This window comes from Patagioenas fasciata, chromosome 17, assembly GCF_037038585.1.
Source record: "Patagioenas fasciata isolate bPatFas1 chromosome 17, bPatFas1.hap1, whole genome shotgun sequence".
NCBI classification, from domain to species: Eukaryota; Metazoa; Chordata; class Aves; order Columbiformes; family Columbidae; genus Patagioenas; species Patagioenas fasciata.
In genome coordinates, this window is record NC_092536.1 from 1,923,871 (window position 1) to 1,940,685 (window position 16,815).

Genomic DNA, 16,815 nt, shown 5'->3' on the forward strand with positions numbered 1-16,815 from the left:
CTCAGCTGGGTGTTCCTGCTCCATGGGGGATTGCACTGGATGAGCTTTCCAGGTCCCTTCAACCCCTGACATTCTGGGATTCTGTGATTCTGTGGTTTGTTCCATGTTAGAATTTAATTTTGTTGTTCAGTGTTGCATGTCTGATTTTTACTGCCTCTCAGGAACACAGTGAATGCATCTTTTTTGAAATCACGTAATCACATTGTCTTTTTTATTTTCTCTACAGATGGATAATGATCAGAATTCCAATACCTCAAAGCAGAGATATTCTGGGAAAGTCCATCTTTGCATTGCCCGTTATAGGTAAAAAAACCCAGCTTATTACATATGTTGAAAGTATTTGCGATAATCAACATTTGGTGTTACTTATTCATGCACTAAATTATTGCCCAGGACCAATGTTATGGATAGCAAATGCCTTTCAAGAATTTTCTGTACATGAGTACCTTGTTTTAGCTGTAGCTCACTGTTTTAGTCTTTATTTAACTTGTCTCTGCTGAAGTGAATAAACTTGTGTAAAAGACTGCCATGTAAAACAAATGGAAAAGACACCCACAACTGAGTTTGCTCTAATTAACTTTAAAAATTAAGGAGTATTCTAAGAGAGAAACCTGTAAGTAAATTCTACAGAAAAGGATGAGATTTTAAGTGCATGGAGCTAAAGCAAACAGGTTACGTGTCCTGGCAGCCTGTGGGTGATGCAGTTCAGTTCACAGCAACAAACCGACCTGGACTCGGCTCAGAACGTGTTTCACAAGGGAAGCAGAAAGCTTGAACGGAGGAATTGCCTCCCTGTGCAACCTTTTTCTGATTCCTGTTCGGTTGTGCGGGGTTGTCAGTGAACACAGGTTTTCCATCTGTTCTCCACTGCAGTTACAACCCTTTCGATGGACCAAATGAAAATCCAGAAGCAGAACTCCCCCTTACGGCAGGAAAGTACCTTTATGTGTATGGAGATATGGATGAAGATGGCTTTTACGAAGGTAATGTTTTTAATCTGTGGATACATGCTAATTCATGCAGATTCAAATCGGCTCATCTGTCAAGCATGCTCCCAGTTCTTCATCTACTACCAAATCAGTTGCTAAAATTACCCCTATCATCATTGTGTTAATTAATTTGCACCAGCAAAGCCTCTCCTTGCAGGCAAAGCTAATTATAAGATATTTTATGTTGTCAGCTTTTGCTACTGGCAAGATTTAAGTTGACAAGAAAGCTTACTGCCTCTGGTTTTTGCCGCACTGAACCTTTACGTTCTCAAACTGCAAATGTTGTTTATGTCCAGTTTTTGCTTGTATCTTCTTCCTTTTCTTGCCCGGCATTAGCATGCAAGATGTGTGCTCCTCCCAGGGTTTTAATGGCATTGTTCTTTCTCACCAGGGGAACTTCTAGATGGACAAAGAGGATTAGTCCCTTCAAATTTTGTGGATTTTGTTCAAGACAATGAGACCCGGTTATCAAGCACATTAAGCAGCGAACAAGATCAGAATTTTATCAACCATTCGGGTCCTGCTTTGGAAGGAGATCTCTTGGAGATAAGTCCGCCAAGTCACATAGACTCTAGTGTAATCACCAATGGTTCAGGGACTCTGGATGTAAACATTGATGAAATTGGAGAAGACATTGTGCCTTATCCTAGAAAAATCACCCTTATTAAACAACTAGCCAAAAGTGTCATTGTGGGCTGGGAGCCACCGGTAGTGCCACCCGGATGGGGAACGATTAGCAGCTACAATGTTCTGGTTGACAAGGAAATACGGATGAACATAGCCTTGGGAAGCAGAACGAAAGCTCTTATAGAAAAGCTTAACATTTCTACTTGTACATACCGAATATCAATTCAGAGCATCACAAACAAGGGTAACTCAGATGAACTGCAGTGCACTTTGTTAGTCGGGAAGGATGTCATAGTAGCCCCCTCTAATCTTAAAGTGGACAATATAACCCAGATTTCTGCTGAGCTGTCTTGGCTCCCTACAAATAGTAATTACAGTCATGTGATCTTTCTTAATGAAGAAGAATTCGACATTGTCAAGGCTGCTAGCTACAAGTACCACTTTTTTAATTTGAAGCCCAATATGGCCTACAAGGTGAAGGTCATGGCGAAGCCCCATCAGATGCCCTGGCAGCTTCCCCTGGAACAACGAGAGAAAAAGGAAGCCTTTGTGGAATTTTCTACTTTGCCAGCAGGTTTGGTGTTTTCCTCCCTACCCCAAAAGTCTCCAGTTAACTTTGTCTGAAAATTGTAGATAAATTAATCTAACCTTCAGCTTTGCGCTGTAATCCCTCTCACATTCACGAGCGGACTGGGGATTATTAGATTGCTCTACGGTATCTACAATGAACTCCTGTCCTGTGTTAGCCTCTTTGTTCTTGGGTAAGGACTGAAGCATTAAAAAAAAAGCTGTTGCTTTGGCCATATTATTTGTATGTTATTAAAGCACTTCTTATGGGGGCGATCCAGGCATTTTCTGCAATGAAAAGCTACACAGACATCTTAGAGGGCCACACAGTGATTTAGGGGATGTAAATTCCTTTTGGTGGTGAAGCTGTGATCACGTTGTACAATTTGAATTTGTAAGGATAACAAATTGGTTGTGTTTTGACAAGCCAGAGGTGTTTTCCCACCTTGCTTTTACATTAGGAATGTTGATAATTGGTACCAGTGACTTCCCAGTATTTAAGAACAGTGAACGTTGAAAACTACAACTGAAATAATGTAGCTGGTTTAAAGGATAATCCCATATTTTGGGGGTGTATGGCAGCACCTGAAGAATTTGAACATCTCTGCTTATAGATTCATCTGGCCAAGGTCATCTAATCAAGGACAAGGAGAAGGCTCTAAGTTGTGTCCTCTAAGCGGGGACAGTCAGGTACAAGTGACTCCTGGCCAGGGGAATTTCAACACCATGTGCTGTGCTCTGGCTTGATTGATTGATCCCTGCTGGGATTTGGTTCCAGCAAAGGGGCTGGAGTTATTTCTGGTCTCTTCCTTGGCTTGCGTGACTTAACGTGTAAGGAGGCGTGCGGGACAGTGATGCTGGTTGAGTAGGGAGCGAGTTAAACTTGCATGTCTGCTGCTTTTCGTGCTGGTGATTTATAGTTTCAGTGAAAATGTCCTCAGCTCGGGTGTTTACCCTTGTGTCTTAAATCATTTCGGTGAGACGAGTGGTGATGCTTTCATAGAATCTGCCAGGAGGGGGGATATTTTCAACTTTGTTCATGTTCTTTGGGCGTTGGGAGATTGTGGCTTGAGCTTATTGGATGTGTTGTCCTCTTTGTTATTTGGGAAAGGCCTTGTGAGTGGGGTTTTTTCAGGGCAAGCACTCAGCGTGCTGTATCTCCCTCTAGTTGCTGCAGTGTGCAAAGCAATAAAGGAGCTGCTCTCTGTTGAGGAGCTAAAATACAGGGATGCCTCTGCTTCTAGATCCGGAGGTCCCAGGATCTTCCCAACCACTTCGCTTCATAGAGAGCATTTTTACATCAATTCTTCCCTGACATACAGCAGAATAAAACAGCAAAAGCTGAAGTGATTAGAGGCTGATGCTTTTATTTCAGAAGTCATTGAAACAAGGAGGAAAGGATGCCCATGAAATCAGGGTCAGCAATGGGAGTTAACATCATAGCGTGGCATGTTTTTCCTCTTGCAAATAATACCGGCTTCAAGTAACCACAACAAACTGCAGTTAAAAGAAAGAAGTTTAGAAAAATAGCTAAAATATCTTTAATGTTATTTGAAGCCAAGAAGCTTTGCTCTTTGCTAATGGACACAGTGGTGTCCCCATAAAAAGGATACCATCAACCACGTATACCAAAAAGGGAGTGGGAATCAGTGAATATTTAAAATTTTTGACATTGTATCAGTCTCAGGGTTTTTTTAGGAATACGTGAAGCAAAAATGACCTTGAGGTAACTGCTCACATTTCAAAGTTAGAGAGAGCAGGTGCATGAAAAGCACAGGACAACTAGAGGTCACTTTTTAATGTTTCTCTTTGCATAGATATATCACGTTTTGCATGATTTACACTTGAACACACGTTGCTTCCTGTCAGACCACAGCTGAGTGACACCTCTTTAGTTGCTGGGCAATTGAACTCCTTGACTCATCAGAGCATTAGAATCGCTGAAGTTAAAATAGAAATGGTTCTCTTTTGGGTGCGTGGGTCTAAAAATAGACATAAGTATTAACAGGATTGGGACAAATGGGTTTTGAGCTAATTTAGCTAATAAATTCATGAAGACCAAACCATAGCAGAATTCTGAAACAAACATTTATGTTGATGAACAAGACCATCAGAAAGTTATAAAGAGTAATTTCCCATTTAATGATGGAGGAAAATAGAAATCATACTAAGCCTTGGGCATTCCAGTTTATTAAACCTCCCTCTCCTGCAGCCTGTGAAGGTCGAGATAGACTCCCTGGGGATTGTTTGCTTTGGGAGAGTGGGAGGAAGGTGACTTCTGCTGCAGGAGCAGATTAATGTCATTGTCATTGACGAGATACTGGACTAGATCAGATGTGTGCGTTCTTCTGAACTGAGGAGCTTCGCTGGGTTGGGAGCACGGGCTGTCGATAAAACTGGATGGTCAGGGGAGCTTAAATCCAACCTTAAATCAAAATATGCAGCTTGGCCAAGAATAGTATTAGGTCAGCTTGCATGCTTTGGCCTTGCAAGTTAAAAATACATTGTAGGTGCAAGGGGTGGTATAGGCAAAAATGTCATGTTGTGCCTGTGGTGTCCTGAACATGACCATAACTTTATTTCCATGCCTACCAGAGGGTAAAATTCTAGTGACAGCAAACTACTGAAATGCGCTGATGTTTTTGCCAGCATATCTGGAGGCTGAGGCTTGTGTGATATTTACACTTGTATCGTGGTCTGGTTATTAGCAATGAATGCGCACAGTTAAATATTTGTGGCTTTTGGGGGCAGATGAACAGGAGCTGGTTGTGCTCAGTTCACTGGCAAAGCAAACTCACAACAAGCAAGGTTTGTGCTCTCCCAGCTATGACACAGAGATAGGACCCTGCTTCGGAAATGTCTTAGCACGAAATACTTCTCAGGGTTTGACTCAAATTAACACAGCAGGATGCCTGAAATATTCATGCACTAATAATCTCTATGATATTTTTACTTTGGCTTTCTGTCCAAAGTGAAGCTATTTATAGTGGGGTAATAACATCTTTTAATTAAGGCTGTGTTTGGTTGGCTATGACACTAACAGACTGTAAATGTCTCAAAAGGTTAGCAGGCGTACTGTTTTCTTCAGTGCAAAGGCTTGAGTTCAGTTCTCCTTTAAACCAGCATGTTGCAGGTTGAAAAGCTTCAAGTTTTGCCTTGTTGTCCATATCGCACTTTAGTGTCTATGTGCTTCTGGCCCTTAAATCATGACCTGGAGCTATCAATGGTCCAGAGTGTGCATTCAGTGCAGAGAGATAGACCAAAAAGGCACTTGCTGCCACCTGCAGCCGTTTTCAACTAACAGTGCCACTCCTGGGCCTTTGTCCTCCCTGTATTTTTCTGTCAACATCTGCTGCATTCAGAGTAAGCAGCAGTGATGTAGCCTGGAGGGACAAAAATAGGTCCAGAGCAAGTTGCAAGCACAGGCTATGTTGCAAAGAAACGCAGCTTAGTTACTGGTTGTAAGCGGAGGGTCAGTTCCCAGCTCCATGACCTGTCCAGTGTGTGCTTCTGTTTTTACATCATAACCGCAATAACGATATTTTGTCTTAAAAAAACAGAAAGCTTTGAGATGTGCGTTTTCCAAATCGCATCTCTATTGGTTGATGTTCATACCTCTGCCCCAAGGTTCAACAGTGACCATTCTTGGTTTCTTTAGGTCCTCCAGCTCCCCCTCAAGATGTGATCGTACGGGCTGGGTCCACCCCAGCAACTGTACAGGTGTCCTGGAAACCACCAACTCTGACAGCAACAGGGACATCCCACGGCGCCACTGTCACCGGCTACGGGGTCTATGCGAGAGGTCAACGGGTGAGTTCTCCTTCCAGCCTTACATTGACCATCTCCAGTAGGTGAATTCCTGCAGGTAAAGGCAACAGTGACACCACCTGAATGTGTCCAGGGTTTCCTCACCTTCCAGTAGAACTCACCCTTTTTTGCATGCAACTTGCTTGTTAGCTTCTTTTCCATAAGCACTTGAGCTTTTGGACAAATCAGCTGTAGAGATTAATGATAACTAATTGATGTGGAGCCCTCATGTGGCTCTTTCAGCCTGCTCTGTGTTGGCAATGGTTCTGCCCACATTAAGACTTCGAAGGTTATAATTTAGTGGGATTGGCGGGAGGGAAACAGATGTCATCGTGCTACTAAGTTGTTTGTTTGTGTACTCAGGTGGCCGAGGTGATCTTTCCAACAGCAGAGAACACGCTGGTGGAGTTAATCAGACTAAGGAGTTTGGAAGCAAAGGAGGTTACAGTTCGAACGCTCTCTGCGCAAGGGGAATCAGTGGACTCTTCTGTTGCTGCCATTCCATCTGACTTACTGGTGCCTCCAACCCCTCAGCCCAGAACTGCTCCCAAATCTAAGCCATTAGCAAGTGCCGGAGCCCCAGAAACCAAAGAAGAACATTTAGGTCCACATTTGAAAATGGATGAGTCGTGGGAGCAGACTCGTTCGGCATCCCCCGTTCATGGACACACGCTCGAGCCACCCGCCCCCAACTTCCACGGCCCGCTCCAGGGGAGGAGGTCGCCGTCGCCCAACCGAATCCTCCCGCAGCCCCAAGGCACACCCGTCCCAAACACTGTCGCAAAAGCCATGGCAAGAGAAGCTGCACAACGCGTTGCAGAGAGCAACAGGGTAAAGACAAACTTAAGGCTTTCTGGGAGCTGGCTTGGTTCACTTCCGCACCTTCCATCAAAGGTTTTATCGTATCATATGCTTTAAGGAGAAGCTGATCACTCCTAAACCATGAAGATCTGTATTTTGAGAAGGAGCAGCATGCTAAAATTCTGTGCCATCGTGCATACTTGTAACCATAAAAAGCATTGATCTGCCTTTGATCAGCAGTAGAAACCCCACAACATCAGTAGAAATGTTGTCTCCACAAATGCAGAGCCTCACATCTGGAAAACAAGCAAACAAAACCACAATAGCAATCCGAAGTTTGCGCTTGGGTCCTGCTGGACTCACGAAGGAGGCTTGCACCTATGCGAGAAAAGTACTTTGAAAGAGATCTAAACAATAAAGGGCGGTTTGAAAATGGGTCTAATCTTTTTGACGGCTTACAAAATGAGGACAAAGTCTTATTTCTGTAAAGGAATCTAATCAGCTGTCAGGCAGGAGAAATATTTGTATTCTAAACCCATCTGCTTTTTCAAAATACCAAATCACAGCTCAGATGCACACAAATCACTGTATTGCATCTTGTCATGGAGCCACAGGCAATGTTAGGGATTTGCCCTTCAAGAACGAGCCTTTCTCAGTCCTACGCCTTCACAGATGTTTACAGCTGCTTCAGCACAGCTGCCGTGTGAGAGCGTTTCGCTGCGGCTCCTCCTGTAGCTACTGGAAGCATTGCTGCCCAAAGGAGACTCCCTGGTTTGGAGACCATTATGACCTATGGCTGCTGGAGTGACTTAGACATTTCCTAGTTAATTTAAATCCCACATTTGGGGCTCTTGGGTCAGCAGAGCTGATGCGTATACATCCTGACAGTGTGCTCTGCCTTCCCTACCCAAGCATGCAATATTTAAATACTCACAGTGCTCTGGGCAGTTACTTTCTCATCACAAGCTGCTCACAACTGTCCATTTCTTTATTTCGGTCTCCAGTGTCACTTTTTTCATGCGTTATCTTGGTCCTTCATCTGCCAGTCATCTGTTATGTCCGGTCTTTCCTCTCCCTTTGTATCTCCAAAATAGCTCCATGAATCTTGACAGTTCACACATGTCTTAACAGCCCAAACTTATTGACTGTTCCTGTTTTGGGACAGAATTGAGCCAATGGGTGATGATACAGTGTTTGGGAAGATGAATAATTCTGGGTCAATAAGGTCTGCTTAAATACATATGTAGGCATGTGGATATTTCTGCCTTTTATTTATAAATAAAGCAAACTGGAGCAAATGTAATAGAGGGAGAAAAGGCTGTTAGTTTATTTGGCACCCTAAAGTGAAGGCTGATTTACAACCACATAGGGAAAAAGAGCTGAAATTCCGGTTTTGAAAACTGCTGACGTAATACATGCTCTCAAGCATGTTTAATTACATTAATTTTAGTGATACTTGAAATGTTTAATTCAAGGATCTGGACAGAAGTTTACAGATGGATTCACTGTGAATGAGATCAAACCCCACTGATGATATTTGCCGTGTTTGGTCCCCGGTAGCAGAACTTGCTGCCTTGCTGCAGCAGGAGCTGCCTGTCACCCCAGAGCAGAGGAAAGCATGAAGTCTCACTCTATAGGGTTTTTGTACAGAGGTAAAAATGCTGTGGTGTCTACGTCTTCTGCTAACTCTCTGCCAAAGGGAAATTAACGTCTTCATTAGCAACATCTGACTGTGCAATGCTGAGAATTTTGACATAAGTGGTACAGGGAGGAAAGCCAGCAGTTGATTTGATGGTCACGTAAAAGCATAACACTGTTTATGAGCAAGGGTAACACGACAAGCAAAATTTCTTGAACACTCCTAGAAGGTTGCAGTCAGGGGAAGCGAACATCGCTTTAAACCATGACCGTATTTAAACGCTGTGTTCTTCCATCCCTGTGTCTTGTATTTGCAAATGCTTCTGTTGGTTGCAGGAACAGGTCTGCTTCACAATTTTCCATTTTTTGTTGCTTTTCTAGATGGAGAGGAGGAGCATTTTCATCGAAAGGAGCAGTGCAGCCCAGTACGTGAACTCAGATGATGAGGAGGATGGCTACGATTCCCCCAATGTCAAGAGAAGAGGGGCTTCAGTTGATGATTTCCTGAAAGGTTCAGAACTTGGAAAGCAAGTAAGTCACGTCGTCTTGTTATTGTGTCACGCGTTGGACATGAAACAAGTGGTCTATGAAGTTCAGCAAGTTCACCGTCTGGTTATTGAAGTCATATTGCTAATCTATACAGACAAACAGCTAAATCGTGGGCAGGTAGATGAATGTCCTGGTGCTGGAGTGTAACGCCATCCGATGGGAACTGAATGCTCGGCACTGTGTGTTTAGAGATCGTTAGCCCAAGCAGCAGGCTTAAGCACTGGGAAATTTAAAAAAACGGAAATAGAAAATGTGACTGCAATGTCATGTGCGACCTCTGGGATGCTTCTGTACGATGTGTTACTATTGCATATGAAAACAAGCTGTGAGAAATAAAGGGAATAGGGGAAGGATTTTTGTGTTCCATAAAAACCATAACCTGTAATCCAAATTAGCAGAAAACCAACTGAATATGTGCTTGGCATGCTGTAATGAATACATTACAGATGTCGCCAGAAGAATTTTGCACATCTGCACAGCTTTTAGTCTGATCCCACTGAAAACATGTATAAAGTAATTTATTACATTACTGCACTGTTTATGAAAGAAACTTATAGGGACTTGAAATATTTGGACTAATTTTAAAAGGCAATTAAGGCTTTAACCAATCTACTCCTCCAATGTTAAAGAGATAAAAGCTTCAAATTCCATCAGCTAGCTATATCATACAGTGATGGTAAGATCCTGCAAGAATTAAGTTCTGATCACTTTTAAATTACAGTGTGATGTAACAAACAGCTGTGAAGAACAGATGATACGTGAATTATCCCAGGGTGTTTACAATTTGGTCAGCAAGTCCATTGATGCATGAAGGGCCTCTTTAAATCAAGGGAATTTAATCGCGACTAGAACTAGATTTGGCGCTGTGAATGTAGGCATCCTTTTCTGTATCATCTATGCCATTAAAACTGGTTTTCTCGAATGGGAACTATGAATTGGAAGAAGGAAATTACGCGTGATGTCTGTGCTGGAACAGAGCAGCAAGACGCATGATATAATTTATATGTGGTTATTAGTGTGATGTGCAAACGTGGGAAAGGCTGTAGTACTCATTGGCGTCACGCAAGGGTTTCGGCTTTGCAGTAAAGGTTCTTGTCTCCCGCTCTGCCCGCCAGCCGCACTATTGCCACGGGGAGGAGTACCACACCGAGAGCAGCCGGGGCTCCGACCTGTCCGATATAATGGAGGAGGATGAGGAGGAGCTGTACTCGGAGATGCAGCTGGAGGAGGGAGGAAGGCGCCGAGTCAGCGTGTCCTCGCACAACGCGCTGAAGGTGAGCGGCGCTGCACACAAACCTTCCCAGATGCCCATTCTTGCTTCAAAGCCTTTCTTTTAGTCACGGGTTTTGCAGACAGTTAAAACTCACACTTTCCTATAGACCTAGAACTGAGGTGGACATTGTTGATGATGCCAAGGCCACTGTAATACATTACTTTGTTTTTTTGCATTATTTGGTAGCTAATCTTTTAACTCATTGACTATTTTCCTATATGGAATTGTTGAAGTTGCAGTTGCTTTTCTATACCTGGGGACATTTCCCATGTCTATACGACAAAATAGTACACGTGCCACCCAAACAATGAGCAAGGAGATTTGTATAAAAGCACATCTAGAAGGAAACAACTTGTGTTTTTCATGTCTGAGTGAGTTGTCCCTGTTTCCAGTGCCAGTCCTGTCTCTTCCACAGGCTGTAAATCATGCTCGTAAGAAAGGAGGCTGGGCCAGCCTTGGTTGATAAACACAATATCAGAAATTGTTGTGCGCTGATTGTTAAGGAATCACCAGAGACAGCAGGAAATATCTCTCAGGGATATTGCTTTAACACTACCCAGGAATATTCGTGATGAAAGACAACCTAACAGTTAAAGTATACATAGAATGTTGAACCTATCCAATACAGAATATATTTCTTACGGTATATTTGTACATGTAAATTATATTTGCCTTTTATGTGTCTAGCAATTATACTAAATTGTGTTGTCCTAGAAAGTTGGATTATTTGAACAACAAGGAAACTCAAAGGTTGATTTTTCTTTAAATATGCTGTGATTTAACTAAAAATACTGTTCTCTCAGGCATACAAGAATTTTGATTGTTCTTGTAACAGCTTTCATGCAATATAAATTCAGTCCTTCTATTCTGATACTACCTGGAATGAGAAAGGTACTTTTTCAAAAGAAAAAATAAGCAGTGTTTCTATTATTCCGCTGACAGAAAGGTTGAAAGTGAAATATTTCTGCATGCTGCTCCTGTCCCTTTCCTCTAGGGAAACAAAAAAGTGAATTATCTCTTGACTGTTCTTGTTCTTTATGCATCAGAAAAGATATTTACTTCTTGTTTGTAAAATAGCGTTGCCAGTGTTGATATTTTAAAAGACAGGTCCAGCTCCTTGGCTGGTGTAGGCAATCACTTTAGCGCTGTTATAGTCTGCAGGCACTTCTCTTGCTGTAGAGTGAATGGGAAGGGTAGGGCCGGTTGATTCATCCTGCAGAAATGGAATTCAGTGTATGACCCTCCCGGATGTCCGGAGAATCCAGCCCACCATGCTGATGAGTTTACTGAGATCAAATGCAGGTCAGATTTGGGAGATCGTTGTTCCCCCCAATGGTTCCTCAAAACAAAGGCTGACATGGGTGATCAAGGGAAGACTCAACTCGCCTGACCAGCATTCTGAAATGTGGGATATTTGAGCTCAAATCAAAACTATTCTTGTTCATATTTATTGAGTTTTTTTCCACTCCTATGGCAGTTTGTCTCAAAAGTTTCACAAGTGTGACACACGCTTTAAAAGTGAACGAAAATAGGTGAAACAAATACAGTCATAAAGTACATTTAAAAGTTCCTAATGCCTGAAAGGGGAAGACATCCAGAACCCCACTGAGTTTAAGGTGGTCAGAGGGAGAGGCGTTGCTGAAGGCTCCAAAATGATCCTGTCGCTATTTTGTAGGTGCTGTTGTGTCCAGAGACCCCCTTGATCTGGGCATTGAGTACAGTACGAGGAGAGATGATCTCCAAGATTAGAATCTATAAACCATGTCAACCATGACACGCGCCATTATTCTCTTGCCTCTTAGAGTCCAGCTAAGATACTGCACAGGATTCTCCTGCCACACCAGCCTGTGTTTTGTGTGAATGTAACAGAAAAACCACAAAATGCATCTCCCATGTTCAGAATACTTATTTGATCCAGGCTGGGATAGTTATTACCCACTTTTACTTCTGCTAATGGGCTGATTTCAAATATTGGCTTTATTGAGCAGGTGTGAGATGATGATGTGAGGTCAAGGGCCACCAGAGAGCAGCCGCTGCCCAGGGCTCATCCTGTGGCAGCCAAGTTTTCCAAATGGTGCAGGTTCCCTTCACAGTTTTACAAAGGACACTAGAGCTCCGTTAACGCTGTCTGCAGAACAGCTCTCCTCCTTTAGGACTATTTGTTACTCGATTTAGGAGGCTTTAACCGATGCAAAGCAAGAAAGCTTGCTGGAATAGAATTTTCATTCTCAGATATGGGCTCTGGTTACGAAATAAAAATACATAGCAATTTGGCACGGGGCAAGGACCATACGAAGCGTTAGTGCTGTGTGTTAATGCCATTCTCATTCACCATGCTGGAACGTGCACGCAGCTTTTATTGCTTTGTTTTAAATGCATGGGTTTATTCTCGTGAAGAGCATCACCCAGTTGTTTGTACTGACCTCTCATGTATCTGACACCCAGCAACTTCTTAATCACGTATTTATTTTCCACAGATTCTCATTCACAGCATGACATCCTTTTCACTAAATAAGCTGCATGTATTATGTTTGCCATTGCTCTAAAACTAATTCTGTCTTTATTTTTCTTTTCTTCTCCCTCCTCCCTCCCATTTTATTTTTATCACACACTATTTGTTCCCTGTCTGATTTTTAACATTACATAACCTTAAGGAGTGCGATAAGAATAAGACCACTGAAGCCACTTTTTTGGAGCAGCCTGACTTTTCACAGCAGATACATCACAGTAAAAAGCTTTTCAGTATTCCAGAAGTAGCTGAAGAGGATGGTGAATACTCAGAGCTGCTGTACAAGCAAGGTTTAGGTATGCCCTATAAAAAGCACCCCACAATAGCTAGAGACTCTAGACCACCTAGGCCCTGCAATCAAGACCAGCAGCACAACTTCTGGTACCCAGCCAAGCACAGAATTTCAGGCGTGGAGGATTTTGCCGCAGACGACAAGGGATGTAAATACAGCCGGTCCTTGTCGAGGAGCCCAGACAGCGGACTAGACTGTGGAAGCGAAGAGGAAGAATCCCGGTTTAATTTCAGATACACCTGCGATGCGGTTTCTGCCAGCGTTGCCTCCAGCTGTTGCGCAGAGGCCACCGCCTGTCCCTGCAGGAGGAGCGCGAGGCCCCTGCTGGCGCGCAGGAAAACCCTGACCAGACAAACCAGCATCGAGGAAGATTTTGGTGACTTGGGTCCTTCCCTGGGAGAGCCCAGGACTGAACAGGTCAAGCCCAGTTACGAGAAAAAGTATGAGGCTCAGAAATACGCTAGGACAGATAATTTGGCTAACGAAGATATTCAGGGGGGCTGGAAGACCGACTTAAAGCTGGCTGACTCTAGGGCAAAGCCATCCCACAGAGACGCAGAAGACTCTCTGGTGTGTGAAATAATAACTCTTCCTTCTAACATCTGCTTGCCAAATCAGTTTTCTTTCTTTTGTTCTTTTTTTTTCTCCTTTTTCCTCTTTTTCTGAGTTAATTTTCAGGTCCATCCTTGGGACCTATTTGCTTCATTTTTCCTTTTATTTTTCTCTCTCCCTCCCCATTCATTTTTGTTTATGATTCTGCATTTTCCTTTACCGTCCTCTTTTGTGTCACGCTGAAATCAGTTTAATTTGCTTTACAATTATTCTCCTACAGAACAAATTACAATAATGGCTGCTTTTATTAAAGGACAACTGAATCTAAATTTTAATTAAGGGTTAGCTGAACTATAATCTTCCCAAAAGATTGTTTGTCTTTATTTTGCCCATCTAAATGTTGCTTAAAAAACAAAAAAAAAGCTGCATTTTAGCTGGAAAAATATTTCATCATGTTATTCTTTTTTTGAAATGTCAAGGAATTCATTTCATCCTGTTGTTTTTATTCACCTCATTCCCAGAATGTTCAGGACACGCTCTTTATCATAAAACATCTCTGAACAAGAATCAGGAGTCTGCCCCCGGTGTGACAGTGACCCAGATTGATGGAGTCACAGCGTTCATCATATTTCCATTTTCTGCCTTCTCTCCGCACCGTCACTACTTTGCCTTCCTTTTTGGACCATCTCTTCTTGCCTTTGAAGTTGCCGACTGCATCCCTGCGTGAGGATGCGGGCGAGCAGCTGCTTCCAAAGGGCCAGGCCAGGGCCATTCCGTATCTCGCAAGGATGCCCCTGCGTGATCCTGCCTGTTCGCCTTTCTGTCCATTAATCTCTAGCAGAGCCTCCACGCTTTGATAGATGCATCCATAGGCTTCCCTGCTCCCTACAGACCAAACAAGTTCTTTACCCTCACGGTCTGCAGCCGTCCAGGCTGGAAACCTCAGAGCTGATGCGTTTGATGTAAGGGTAGAAATCAGCAGCCTGCTCGTCTAGTTTAAGCTGAAACGACCCTTAAAAATTTCTCCCACTAAAATTGGTACGCAAGCTGTATTAATCTCAATGACTGCATGATAAACTCTGGAAAGCATTAAAATAGTACCATTTAGCTATTAAAATAGCGACATTTTCCGCAAGGGTAGTGAACAGAAAGAGGCAGCTGTGATGTGAGATGGAGCGTGTCTACGTTTCGATGACCTTTAAAAGGCTTTAAGAACCACTAAAGAAGAGCAGAGTGCTCACAGACAGACGGACGTACCCCTGCTCGCGTGCTGCAAACCGGACAAGCCGTAGAGCTGCCCATGCAAAGCCTGGCCCGGTGCGGGCAGTCCCAGCGCCACAGCTCCCGCCACTGCTCGCACTGCTCTTCGGGACATTAGAACGGCACCTTAGCAGCAACGACAAAGGCAAAAGAATATGTCAAAAACTATTCTTTTTGTTCCTTTTTGTTCCGATGTGTGACTGCCGGTTACAAACTCCGCCATAAATCAGGGAACCATTTTTTCTTTCGCAGGTTTTCCAGGCAACAGTATTTTACTTTTCAGCTAACCTTTCAGTTAAAAACTAAGTTTAGTTGCCTTTAGAGCTTACGCTTCCAAATGTGATTGACCTGATTAATGTCCAACCGTATAACCGTGATGCTACCACGCGTGTAACTTACGAACCTGTTTTTTTCTGTTGTGTTTTTCTAGCTTTTAGGTAACCCGTCATCCGCAGGACGGCCTGACAGGGCGGATCACGCGGGGCGAAGGTCCTCCCATGGCAGTGCAGTGCCGCAAAGGTCTCGGCCAATGTTGGTCCCTTCCATTGGTTAGTTGGACAGATATTGGTGCATTTCTGTTCTTTGCAGCCTCAGAGCTGGGGAGGCGGTCCTTACAAAAGCAACGAGAGGCGCCTGTCTCGAACCATGGTTCCTCTTGGTTTAAATGGGGTGAAACGGAATTGAAACATCTCCATCTAAACGTGAGCGGACTGGGGTCTCACAGGGGCTGAGTCGGGAATCATTGACATCACTGGGAGTCCTGTCATTTAATGTAGTGGGTATTGGGGCTTTTTGAAGCTTGGTTAGGCTTAGATACTGTCAGATCTCACCTAAGAGGAAATTTGCAGGCAGGCTACTATATATATGATCAGTAAAACGAACGTACCCATTCGGCCATCCATTCAGCCATCCATCTTTTCATTCACCAACCATCATTTTGCATTCACTTTCCATTTTCTTGACTACTTTTTGGAATTTAGCAGGAACAATTGAAGCTGTTAAATGCAGCAAGTTACTAGAACTTGCATATATTTACTAGATTTGATCCTTCTTGCAGAATCATCCCTATTCTGATTTACTTATGAATTAAACTATACGCTGGTGTATACCAGAAAATCCAAAAAGTAGTGCAGAAAAGATGATGGAATCAAGACACTATGGACAAATACGTATCTGTTAAAATTTGCACTGCATACTGGCAAACAAGAAACACTGACAATTAGGAAACACGTGCAAAACAAATGCAGAAAGAGTTCTGGGAGCAGAACTTTACTCCATGAAGACGTAAAGTAGGTCCTGCTCCTGTCCCTAAGCTGGGCTTTAATTTGTGAAGGCTGTAGCATCATCAGGAGGAGAAGGAAGCAGTGCCAGGCAATTCTCACCTCACCTTCATGTGAATAAGATGTCACGAACGGGGATTATCAAAAGGAAAGAGACTGATAATTAAGGAATGGGTTTGATTTTAATTCTTTTTTTCCCTTTTCATAGAATCACACTGAAATGCCTGTACTGTAAATTAAAAACATATCCCCCTAGTGGGCACGATTATTCTGATATCCAATAGATAGTAATTACTATTCTTGAAACCGTAGCTCAGCAAACATGCCCAGCTGGCACATGGAGGAGTCTCTTAGTGCCTTCAATATAGCAGCAGCAGTCAGAGGCCGATTCTCATCCCGCATCCCGGGGTAAATAAGGATGATCTCCACAGACATCAATGGGATGACACTGGTATGGAAATGGTATGGGGGACAATCAGCTCCAGGGAGGCTCTCGTGCTTCCATTGACAGGTCATTGCCAAATAGCTTTTGGATGATGATGTGAAAACCTTCAGGTTTTTCTGTCCTTTTCCTTTCTCTGCAAGTAGCCTTGGTTTTCCTCAGGAGTAAAGATTGCTGCTTTATGTCTGGCCTACTTAAAGCAAGTTCTTTTATATTATTTGCTAAAGCA

At 43.1% G+C, this 16,815-nt stretch overlaps 1 protein-coding gene across 17 annotated transcripts in view; it reads left to right on the plus strand.

The window, feature by feature from the left end:
* RIMBP2 (RIMS binding protein 2) overlaps window positions 1-16,815 on the plus strand; it is a 78,459-nt gene that overhangs the window by 46,967 nt on the left and 14,677 nt on the right. For 11 of the 17 annotated variants that reach the window (XM_071815854.1, XM_071815847.1, XM_071815851.1 and 8 more), the window contains 9 exons: window positions 227-303; window positions 874-983; window positions 1,381-2,190; window positions 5,842-5,993; window positions 6,354-6,821; window positions 8,811-8,960; window positions 10,094-10,252; window positions 12,906-13,622; window positions 15,295-15,412. In XM_071815854.1, coding sequence (XP_071671955.1) covers window positions 227-303; window positions 874-983; window positions 1,381-2,190; window positions 5,842-5,993; window positions 6,354-6,821; window positions 8,811-8,960; window positions 10,094-10,252; window positions 12,906-13,622; window positions 15,295-15,412 — 2,761 coding nt within the window. The remainder of the gene's footprint in view (window positions 1-226; window positions 304-873; window positions 984-1,380; window positions 2,191-5,841; window positions 5,994-6,353; window positions 6,822-8,810; window positions 8,961-10,093; window positions 10,253-12,905; window positions 13,623-15,294; window positions 15,413-16,815) is intronic. The other 6 variants (XM_071815849.1, XM_071815848.1, XM_071815853.1 and 3 more) reach the window with 1 other exon arrangement.